General features: G+C 39.2%; 2 protein-coding genes across 3 annotated transcripts; one reads left to right on the forward strand and one right to left on the reverse strand.

Moving 5' to 3' along the window:
- Positions 1-51: 51 nt before the first annotated feature.
- Positions 52-5,820, forward strand: LOC119731644. Its single transcript, XM_038204845.1, has 10 exons — positions 52-152; positions 639-780; positions 914-1,066; positions 1,296-1,465; positions 1,724-1,854; positions 2,007-2,517; positions 2,765-2,831; positions 3,242-3,350; positions 3,650-3,774; positions 4,175-5,820. The coding sequence occupies exons 1-10, from the start codon at positions 108-110 to the stop codon at positions 4,861-4,863; spliced, it is 2,142 nt and encodes a 713-aa protein (XP_038060773.1). The 5' UTR covers positions 52-107; the 3' UTR covers positions 4,864-5,820.
- LOC119731646 (myosin heavy chain, non-muscle-like) lies at positions 5,275-10,729 on the reverse strand. Of its 2 annotated transcripts, none has more exons than XM_038204848.1 (9): positions 10,459-10,729; positions 9,431-9,740; positions 9,033-9,191; positions 8,398-8,520; positions 7,919-8,077; positions 7,468-7,583; positions 7,174-7,279; positions 6,748-6,876; positions 5,275-6,434 (listed from the first exon to the last, which is right to left on the reverse strand). In XM_038204848.1, the coding sequence occupies exons 2-9, from the start codon at positions 9,539-9,541 to the stop codon at positions 6,369-6,371; spliced, it is 969 nt and encodes a 322-aa protein (XP_038060776.1). In that variant the 5' UTR covers positions 9,542-9,740; positions 10,459-10,729; the 3' UTR covers positions 5,275-6,368. The 2 variants fall into 2 exon arrangements, with proteins under 2 accessions (XP_038060776.1, XP_038060775.1); XM_038204847.1 differs by having other exon boundaries at positions 10,443-10,729.
- Between the last annotated feature and the right edge of the window lie 528 nt (positions 10,730-11,257).

Genomic DNA, 11,257 nt, shown 5'->3' on the forward strand with positions numbered 1-11,257 from the left:
GCATACTCGAGATTTATTTCACTGGTCCCACACGATTATGTTTATAAGATTACGCTGGGCTGGAACTTATCAGAGCACCAGGGAAATGTTTGGCGCGAGATTTCAACATGGCACCCGTGAGATTGAAGGAAGTGATCGTGTTTAGTTCGCAGGTTTGTACATAATTTTGTCGCATTTTCCTCAATTATTTCCCAAAGCTTTTCTAGTTATAAGTGAGCCATAATGATTTGTTCATAAATCTTCGGATAATGGGATATATCATGATTATTTTCATGGAAATTTACTCCGTGAAAGACGCACCGTACTGCCTAGTACTGGCGCGCCACCCGGATACGTACGGCGACCAGCTGTGTGGTGGGTGGGTGGGTTGGGCCTCGATCGGAGGGGGGGGGGGAACTCTCATTCTCTTCTCATTCTTTGGGAGGAAATTGAAATGACTTGCTTGGGAGAGTTTGACCAAATAGCCTAGAATTGTTTTTTAAAATGTAATTTTCACATATCGCCCAATTTAATTTAGGCTATAGTATAGGCCTAATTAATTTAAGCATAGCCATAAATAGTATAATAAATGACTATTTTTAATTTAAGTTCTGTATACCTACCTCATTTTGTAACTTCTCATAATTGAAATAACATAGGATGCAGTACACCGAGCGGACAATCTACTTGATCAGACCAGCCAATGGAAACGCTGGTTGTGTGCGCCGGGGGACCGGTCCGGATCCATGGAGGCCGAGTTTCAAGTGGAGAAAGCCGCAAAGATTGGCTACGTGGACATTGGTATGTAGTCATTCTAAGGCTGTGTTGAATTACTTGGCTACAGAGTTCTGTCTACATGTCACTCTCTCTTTACTAGGATGAGGATGGAATAAGGATTTTGAATAATTGTGTCATCATTACCTTTTTTTCCCAGGGAATTATGGATCAGCCTTTGTGGAGATACTTGTCCGTAAATCGTCCTGGTCCAGCAACGATTATGTAACTCTGATCCCTGCGACCATGCTCATGTCACCGATGGAAAGCAGGAACGGCAAGAACAAATGCGCCGTCAAAATGTTCACCAAGGGTAAACTTTTCATTTACGAGATCGTTTTACATAACTCTTGAAACTTGGTTAGTGCACGACAGTGTCAGTGCACCTTTGACAAACTCTTAGCTTCATTATCATAATAATCAGGATAAAAATAACTGCTGCCAAATTAATCAGTGATTCTGATTCTAGCTTATGTGTAAAGTGATTTCTAATATTGTTTAAGATAATGAATAAAATTTCAACATCTTGTTGGTTTTTGCAGCGGCTTTAAACGAAGAGAGTCTGAAAAACGAATGGGATCGGATCAAAGTCAAGTGTAGCCAGCCTTACAAGAAGGACGCACAGTTTGGTCTGGCGTTCGTTCGTCTCCGCTCCCTGGAGGAACCGAAGGAACAGGCCCAAATCGTCAGCCCTGGACCTACCATGACTAAGGTATGTGATGTGTGCGTGGGCGATAGAGGGCGCTCTTTGAGAGGCAAGTGGTACGTCTCGCAAACCGATGTGTAGATGAAATCCATAAACAGGGTATTTAACAAATGTTCACTTAAAACAAACACACAAGTATTTACTGACACTTTGTCAATGGTCATTTGAGAGATAATCTAAAGGGTAATGTAGGTTTTTCATCATCAGTGCCTTTATTGTTGACTCTAGTTTCTGAATAACTTTCATGACTTGTTCCTCCAACAGCTTCATTCCAAATCCAAGACCACTCCAACAAATAAACCAAAAGGCCGAACCATCCTGTCTCCATCGTGGAAGACAAACTCCAGTTTCCAGAGGCAGTTTATGTCCATGAAAGATGAGAACAACAAATTCAGGTGAGGAATAATTCAACTTACTTTCGCTAATGCTTTTAATCCTTACCGTCCAATTTTAGTTGCTTTTAAAAATATGGAAGGTTTTGCCAGTGCCAGATGATGTATCAATTTAAAACTGTGCAAAAAAGTTTCTTTGATATTTTTTTTTTCAGTGATGCAGAATTAAAAACAAGGCTCCTCAAAATGGCCGCCACTGCAGAGACAGGATCAGACAAATCCGACTCACTGAGCCGATCCGCAAAGATGGTTCTTGCCTCGTCCACTAACAAGCAGCAAACTCCCAAACGCCAACCTGGTAACCATGGCAACAGCGCTCAAAGTCCAGCCGACAACAGCATCAAAAACAATTCCGACCGACAAGATAAGAAAGGACCGATGAGAAAAGACAATTTTGAAAATGTTCATGAGTCGTCACCTCCTGGTCACCACACCTACATTTACCATGGAGATGGTACCCGTAGCAACGAAAACTTAGCTTCCACAACATCGCCGAAACCAAGATGGCTACAGGCTAAAGGCAGGGAGGACCGTCAACCAGGATTCAATGCTACTCAGAGAGAAACAGAAAAGACTTTGAATGCAAAAAGACCGACAAAACGACCAAGCAACTTGCCAGTTCAAACGTCCCCAAGTAAAGTGAAGAACACGTTCAACACAAGACTTGTGAGTCATGAAACTTTGATGTTCTTATTGTAGTACTTTTTTTTTTTAAAATAGGAGGCTCAAACCCAATTTCAATGAGCGTTACAATTATTGTTCGCAAACATTTCTTCCCGAGTACAAATTAGCTGGGAACCAGTGACAAAGCTTGTACATCTCATGGCATTTTGGCTGGTAACCTGATTGTGCTAAGCTATATAGTATCTGTTAAATTTGAGAACTTAACAATTTATGTTTCCTTTCTGAGTAGTTCAAGCAAGTTGCTGAGGAATTTCTCACATCTTTTGGTCGCCGTCTGCTGGACTCTAAATTATCTGGTAAGATTCCAATCTGTATCCTGTGTAAATGACCCCAACCCTACAGAATCTAACAGAACCTAACTGTGAACAATTATCTTGGATGTTGTGGTTCTGAAGCAGTGATCAAAGTTTGGGTTTTTATTTCTAGATATTTTAGTGCAAGTTCCACTCTTGACTACTGTTGGATTGTAGCAGGCACTTTTATAGAAAACCAACCAAATCCACGAACAATATCATTCAATTAAAAAACTCAAAAAAACGTAAGCAAAGTATGGGCATTTCTGCAACTGAAAAGTACATTTTAAAAATGCTGTCGGCAAGAACTCATGCAACCTCATTTTCAAAAACCTGACACACGTAAATTAAAGGCGGCAAGAAAGCTGGTTCATCTCACTCAAAACTTCAAACATTTGTGATTATTTTGGTAGACATCCGTCCCGTTTTGGAGAGACAGTTGGGTCACAAACTCAGCAAGGAAGAAAAGACGACGCTGAAAGAAGTGGCCATGGCAAGAGTTGACGTCCTGATCAAAGATGGGTGAGTTTATGCGTTCTGGGTGTAGATGTTGCATTTGTTTACAAACTTGGATGTTGTGGTCACGTCATTCCAACTTTCAGCAAAACTGTTCTGCACTGCATATGTATCTCTTGAAAAGTGACGGCTGTAAAAGTGGTGAAATAAACTGTTTAATGTTGGCCAAAAAACGATGGTTGTTTGCATTTCTCGTTGGTTGCCCATTGGCATGACGTCACAGGTAACAAGAAATTTAGACAAATCCGGCCACAAGATCATTGTACACTCACAAGACACACTTCTTATATTTCTTACTTGACTAGATCATCTTCAACACCGATCCAGTGCCCAAAGCCTGTGTCAGTAGCCAACACATCAGCAGATAGTACATCATCCAGTGTCAAGGACGTTGCAGCGATGGAGTTTAGATGCTGTCCTAAATGCTACCGTGAGTTGCAGGCTATTCAGTAGCCATGCTTTGTTTTGTAGGATTCTTCAGAATGTTCTAGAAATAATCGCTCGTCGACAGTCACAAGTGGCCTGAATCTTAGAGATGGGGTTTTGTGGGCAAAAAGGAAGTCTGTAAACCATCCCCCCCCCCCCCCTTTTTCTGTGGAAAAAAAGATATGACTCTACATGTACATAAATGCCCTATATAATGGTATATGCCAAGTTATAAAAACTTGAAACTTAACACATGTATAAACCTATACATGTATTAAATCTGAAAGATTATTTAAACAGAACCCTCGTATTCAAAGTGATACTTGTAACCTTGCCTTTTTAGGGGATAAAAACAATTAAAATATGACAGAGTTGTATTTTTTTTCTTTTTGGTTATGTTGCAGTTCAATTTACTGCAAGACAGATCACAGGCCATGTCCTCAGTTGCCAAGGAATTCCGTCTGCCACTGGCGTTACCAAGGCAACCAAAGCATCCTCGTCTACTCCACAGAGAGGACGGAGGGGGCGGGGCCGGGGTCGTGGAGGAGGCACACGGGGACGAAAATCTTTTTCGGTAGCTTCTGAGGATAATTTCACAACGGTGTCGTCACATGTTCGGACTGCACAAATGCCCAGCTACCAACGTGAGGGCGCTGTTGCTAAACGCAAGCGGGGCGGCCGGGCTGCCAATTCTTCACCACGGAATCCCACCTTGAGCAACGTGATGAAACCAGCACCGGGCGGCTTTCTTCAGACTGGTGACGTTTCACCACCGCAACCTGTCACCAAGTCACCACAAGGGGGCGCTCTTACAACACACCAGTACAGCTTTGATTCGCTCGGCAACTCACCTGAAAGTTTTGGAACGCCTCGTTGGGACAATCGCATCCATAACGAGACAAGTACATCTCCAATGAGAATTGGTTGCCAAAATAATACAAACGACACTGGACAGAATGATGAAGAGCGTTCACCGTGCCCAATCTGCTTCCAAATGTTCCCAGTCGAGGTGATTGAAATCCATGCTGATATGTGCCTGGAACAGACCCAGATATTCAACGAAATATCAAATCAACAGATGGCTTGTTTCTGAGTGGGTCGACACTTTGGGTGATGTCATTATGATGTCACTGGCTCAATACTTTTGAAACAGATTGGTTGAAAGCAAATGGTCAAACATCATTGTGGGAAGATGGAATTTCTTTCCATTTTAGCATGTTTAGATTTGGACTTTTGTTATCCGAGTACATGTATGACCCGAAGAAGTTTGTTAGATATTGGCAGACTCAGGCAAATTCGTTTTGCTAAAGAAACACTCCAAAGAAATGAAGAAGCGATGGAACACCAGTCAATAGAATAAAGTTGTTTTTGTTTTTTTGCAACATAAATGTGATAGATCATTATATTTTTATGCACAGGTATACAAAGTACAAAAATAACATATGCAACATGTATACAAATGATTAAAAGCAAAAAGCACATTGACAATTTCAAAGTACTTTAAAAAATGGACGGAACAATTGCTTTGATGCCAACTTTGGTTTGAAATCTTTCCAAGATAATTAAATCCATATAAATCATTGAATGCTAAAGATTTGCGTGTTATTTTTCTCTTTCTTTGAGGTATATTTTGCATTATCATCATAAAATGAGTATTGGCTCTGTGCATGGACTAGAGGGCGCTCTTTGACTTCTTGCAAATGTTTATGAAGCTCACTTTTTTAAGCAAATTTTACTTTTTTCTAAATTTCTAAAAATTCATTATTCTTAGTATATAGTTGTAATTCTCATGCACTATAATTTTACATGTAAATCATTCTCAATATATTATATCCTTTTACATTTTTATGTACAGTTTTAAAATGCCAAATGCATGAATAATCTTCATCTTAAAAATGTGCTTTAAACTTTTCTGAGGATACGTAAAATGTCATTTTTGTAATATTCCCTACACTGTTTGCATCCATTAACATCAAATTCTGTTCGTGTGCTTCAACATTCACTGAAACGAATGAAGTGCCAAATAAAGTGTGGCGTTTATCATCTTCAATTCTGTGATTATTGTGAATTCATTCCCCGATTGTCATGTGCAAAAGAGTTCATTCATCATGAATTCTTCCTTTAAATAATGTCATTGATCAGTTGCAAAATCAAACCATTTCAAAATTAAATCTCATACCATTATTTTCATATGCAGTGGAAAAAAATGAAGAAAATCTGTGTCGTTCAAGACCTTCAAATTTTGTTAAGTAACTGATAGGATGTTAAACCTAAACCCTGAGATTTTTTAATACGAGTCATGATGTCCAAAAGAGATCCATGGGTTTTTCTCACTTTCCTAATGTACTGCAACTGAAATATTTTAATACGATTCCATGCCATACAGAACTCAAAAAGTGCATTGAAAGTGCAAAGATACTGTACTGAAAGAATAGGGGGAACACGACACTGCAAGCCGAAACGTGAGCACACATCTTTGGATTATCTTTCAAAAGTAAAGTTGTAAAAAAAAAAAAAATTACAATGTTTTCTTGCTTCATGCACCATCTGAATGCTCTATGGCTGAAATTTTATTTTGAGTCATCAAACCTGAGGGTGTCATTTTCTTGGATCATAGTCCGTTTTGAAACCCTTGTTAACTGCAAAATCCTTCAGCAGTATATCCTGAAGAAGAAAAAATCGGACAAAAAGATGGTTGAAATATTTCAGATTGCACATTTTTTTGAATATTTGAAACTGATCATAATGGGTGCAAAATATTGGAATGTTTAATCATTCGCGGCAACTTTTTGCAAAATTAAGTCCAATGCGAACACAGCTTAAGTATGCACACACACACTTTGTTTTGGTTGACAAGGAAAGAACACAAGAAAAGGAAAAGCATTTTTAACATGAAAAATTCAATATAGATTAGGTTTATATACAATGTGATACAATGTAGTACGCATGCTAATGGTTTAAGCAGTTTCATATCTACCTGTTGTTTCAGCTGCGTTTCAAACTTCTTGCAGATTACGTTGAGTTGTTGAGCAGTCAACTCGCTCTCGGATAATTTCTTTGTCTTCTTCTCCAACTCTGCTTTCATGGCACTACAATTATCACACGACTATAGATTAGAAACATAAAATAAAAATAATTAGCTGGATTAGTTCAGATTTCAAATTTTGTTTCAACTCATTCAAACAGTATGGTCTGCAGTATTGGCCAAGAAATACAACATAAGTGGTTTTTTTTAATTAGAACCATACATGAGAGCTGGGGTGCAGTTTAAAAAAGTGATTCTTGTATTCCTCAAATTTCCTGCAAAAATACCAGCGCCAACAGACATCCCTGAATGAAAGAATGCACAATGTCCTATCTTAGTGTTATCCACATGGTGCACCCAAATTTGATGACTACATACCTTTGATTTTGTAGACAAACTCTTGCATTTTATTCTTAATGCTGAGGCTTCGTCGGAAATTTTATTCAATTCTTTAGTGAGCTCTTCCAGCTGTTGCTGACGTTCCCTGCAAAGTAGAATTTAGTAAAATTGTTGTTTTTGTTTTTAACGAACACACACTGCGAAGGTTAAATTTGGTCAGGCTTTCAATTTTGTTTATGTGTCCCAAAGATTTATTCTCTCCGTAGATATATCAAAAACAGAAATATGAACTTCTCGGTAATTGATTCGGGCAAATTTCCACGATGAGCTTACCAGGAGTTATCCTTCAAGATGTCAGCCATCTGTTTCTTCATCTTCTCAATCTTTGTGTCTCTGTCACTAATTTCCTTGTCTTTCTCTGATCTTAATGCCGACAACTTATGCTCATGCTGAAGAAGAATACAGAAAAAATAGTGTAATGTGATACAAACAACAGTGGTCACCTGACCAAAACTTCTGATCTAATTGGTCAATGTGCACTGCTTGATTGACAGGCAGGGAGGGACCATTAAAACTTGATGAATATTCATTAAGTGATTCCAACCCTTTTCCAGACATTAAGACACAGAGGGTAACATGCAAATTAGAAGCCGCATCCTAATGACATGGCTACGGCTTAGCATATACACATGCACCTATGGAAGTGACTGAATCCACTTTCCATGGACACGTGTGTTAATTACTGCTAGCCGGAGCCAAACAATTCAGATGTGGTTAGGCTTACTGCTGCATTGATATCCACAACTTGTCGTTCATGCTGTGTCTTGAGCTGTTCTACATAGTTTGTCTTCTCCTTCAGTTCCTGCCTCGTTGCCTCCAGTTCTTCTTTCGTTCTGCCATGTGACTGTTTCTCTTCCTCATACAGACGTTTGTAATGTTCTTCCTGTATAGAAAATGTTAAGATGCATGTAATTTGCAGGCAGTTAAACAATAGGCCGATATTTTAAGCCCTGCCCACTGCACATGTGCAACAACATGTGCCTCTCCATTGCCACACTGCATGTTTCAAGCACACGTGTTATATGTACGTGCAAGTGTGTAAAAGATAAGGCACACTTGGTCCCTGGAAAGGGTTCTTATGTAATATCTGGCAACCTATGTAATAATAGTGCAAACTAGTAGGTTTGACAATAGTTGCCTGACTATTGTTTCAATTTAAAGAATTTTGTGCAAAAAGGGAATTATTGGAGATTGAGATCTTACAATTTGCAGCAGTCTGGCCTGTGTACTAGCAAGCTCCTCCTCTTTGGATTTAAGCTCCGCTCTCAGTTGATCAATCAGTCTCTGAAGTGACTGGATGCGATTGCGATGCTGCTTGTCTTTCGTCTACAGTGAAAAAAAAAGGAAGTCTGTCATGAGCCAATATAGCCCATCAGGCTGGCATTTTTCTCCAGTTTCCTTGGCATGAAATGACTGAGAATATTTCTATTCATCCCTGCATGGGATGCCAGTCCATACTTCTAAGCTACTGCCGGTACCCATTTATACTCCTGGGTGGGGAGAGGCAAGTGGGGTGGAGTGACTTGCCCAAGGACACAGCATATGGCCAGCAACAGGATTCGAACCCCTAACCCTCTGATCAGGAGTCACAAACCCTAACCACTAGGCAACACTCCCCACTTCTCTTGTCTTTACAGGACAAAAATACAGAGAATACTTCTGATATTTAAACAGCCAATTCAACAAGCTTCATGAAAAGAGGAAAAATAGTCTGAGATGTCCTACAGGATCGACCAATCATGCAAACTGAGTGATATAAATCCACCAATCGCAACCAACATAATTGTTTCCAGAAGTGAAATAATTCAGGCTCACTTACAAGAATGTGTTCCACTTACTTGAAGATCCTTTAATTCTGGCTTGCTGTTTGGATCTGACCTTGAGGTCAAGGGTCGTGTTGAGGTCATTGACCTCGGTGACACAATTTCCTCTGTAGCTTTGGGAGGGGTTGACAGGGCATCGCCATGGATCATTAGATGATGTTCCTGGAAGTATGCCTTCAAGTCAAAGTGAAGTTTGGATTTAACATTTTGTTATTTTTTAAATTTATGAATATGAATTTAGTTGGTTTTTTTTTTACAAATGTATATACACATATATGTGCAAATTAACACCATAACTTTTGCAAAGTTAACAAATTGTGCTTTGAAGAAATGCAATTGATCAAAACATATCCTTTACAAAAAAGGAAAAAGACACAATCTTTTCAAAAGAGGACAGACTATTTCTACCTCACCTTGTTTGAATCAGCGAGAGTCTTTGTCAGAGGAGGAAAGAGCGTTGATTTGTTGCCGAGGCGAACATTTCCTAAAGTTCTGCCATTGTGATTGGCTCTTGGTGATGTCATACTTTATCCGTGTCCCAACTGATGGTGTTGATTTATCCAATCATAAGTTGTGTAGAATGAGATGGTCTTGAACATGTACAAGTCCAACATTCTCCAGAAACCTCATGACTGTTGATCAAGCCACAAGTGAAAAGAAACGGCCAACCACTGATGTCAAAAGTGCTCAAGCACAGAAGAAGTTGCACATTACTTCTGTTACCTGTTGGAAAAACATGGGTATTTCTTATATAACCGCAGTAAAACAGCTATCCCTACGGTACGGGTAGGCTATGTTTAAAAAATGTCTGTGGATATTTAGCCAGATCCGGCTTTCTTTTAGTAAACACTATTAAGCCGGAGCAGTAGTACAGTACTGAACATGCGCAGCAACTGGTTTTTTTTAGGACTTAGACATATTTACATTTTTTGGTGAAACTGAAAGTAACTTTAAAATCAATTCATTTGATTTTGGTCGAACACAGATTTAAACAAATCTATGGGCGCTATAGCGCTGGCTTAAGAATTGAAAAATGCGAGACTGGTTCATGGCTAAATACATTGGTAAATGGTACGCCTAACCAGCTAACGTTAGTAATAGGCCTATAACTTAAAATTTTGCAAAAAAAAACAAACATGAAACAAACAAACAAACATACAAATGCTTGCCAAGTTCAGTTGCAAAGCACAGCCATAATTTAATTTAATTAGGCTAACAAACAAGTAACAATTAACATGATTATATTTCCATTTCAGTTTTGTTCGAAATGAGACAAAACTTGGTCATTGCAAGTTTAAAAAAAATACATTCTATCAGTTCAACACTCACGCAGACTAACAACAAGTTTAAGCATGGTTAGGCAGACAATGGCAGATGAGAGCAGGCAAACAGTCATGACAGAAGACAAATCACAAATTGACAAACCTCAAAAAAGTTTCACCTCGACGCGACTTTGCACCGATATTTTGGTGTCTTTGTTCTTGTTTTCTTGTTCGTGGACTGGACTGCAAGTTACACACGTTCCCTAAAAAAACCTGAAATACTCATGGCACCAAATATAGTCTGAGACTGAGATACAGACATAATTTTTCCAGCAAAATTCAGGAGTTCGTCTGCTGAAATACAAAATGGCGGCTGCTCTGCGCTTCCTAGTTTGCAAAAACGGTTACTCTGATTGGACAGAAGTACGAAACCTTACAACGGGTACGGAAAATAATCAACCAATCAACTAGTACGTTTGACTGAAAGGTACGTAATTTACAGACTCCAGGCAACCAGCCTCGTTCTCTGAGTTATGTTGGGTCGGGTACGAGGTTGAATTAATGATCCTAACAAGGTTTATAATATTTACTCAATAATTATATATATATTCTCAAAAACTAGAACTGACCATGATAAGGCCTACATCAGCAGTAATTCAACATCTGTATCTAAAAAAGACGTATTTTTAAACAGAAGTTGACACAACCAAAATAATCATTATTACATATAAAAAATATTGGGGAGTTCATAATGAGCATAGATAGAGAAGGGAATGAGGGTCGTTTTCTGAAGGAAGGGTGTGGTCGGGGGACCCTCATTGGCAGTATCCTGCGATTCGACAACTATATGGGTTGCTTTCAGTACAAAAATAATTCAGATTTCTGTTAAAATGTGGGGTACGGGTAAAGTGGGGGGGGGGGGGGGGGCGGGGAGCGGGGAGCTAAAATTTTCACTGAACGCGCACCGCGATTGAGTTA

The sequence above is a fragment of the Patiria miniata genome, unplaced genomic scaffold, assembly GCF_015706575.1.
Source record: "Patiria miniata isolate m_02_andy unplaced genomic scaffold, ASM1570657v1 HiC_scaffold_24, whole genome shotgun sequence".
NCBI classification, from domain to species: domain Eukaryota; kingdom Metazoa; phylum Echinodermata; class Asteroidea; order Valvatida; family Asterinidae; genus Patiria; species Patiria miniata.

What these genes read in the sequence shown, in the direction of transcription:
- LOC119731644 (XM_038204845.1), top strand. Translation starts at nt 108, where the DNA reads ATGGCACCCGTGAGATTGAAGGAAGTGATCGTGTTTAGTTCGCAG. An exon ending in CGTCAAAATGTTCACCAAGG is followed by an intron (nt 1,067 to 1,295) that starts GTAAACTTTTCA and finishes TGGTTTTTGCAG; the next exon opens with CGGCTTTAAACGAAGAGAGT. An exon ending in GATGAGAACAACAAATTCAG is followed by an intron (nt 1,855 to 2,006) that starts GTGAGGAATAAT and finishes TTTTTTTTTCAG; the next exon opens with TGATGCAGAATTAAAAACAA.
- LOC119731646 (XM_038204848.1), bottom strand. Translation starts at nt 9,541, where the DNA reads ATGACATCACCAAGAGCCAATCACAATGGCAGAACTTTAGGAAATGTT. An exon ending in TTGTGGATATCAATGCAGCA is followed by an intron (nt 7,584 to 7,918) that starts GTAAGCCTAACC and finishes ATTCTTCTTCAG; the next exon opens with CATGAGCATAAGTTGTCGGC. An exon ending in AAACGCAGCTGAAACAACAG is followed by an intron (nt 6,435 to 6,747) that starts GTAGATATGAAA and finishes TTTCTTCTTCAG; the next exon opens with GATATACTGCTGAAGGATTT.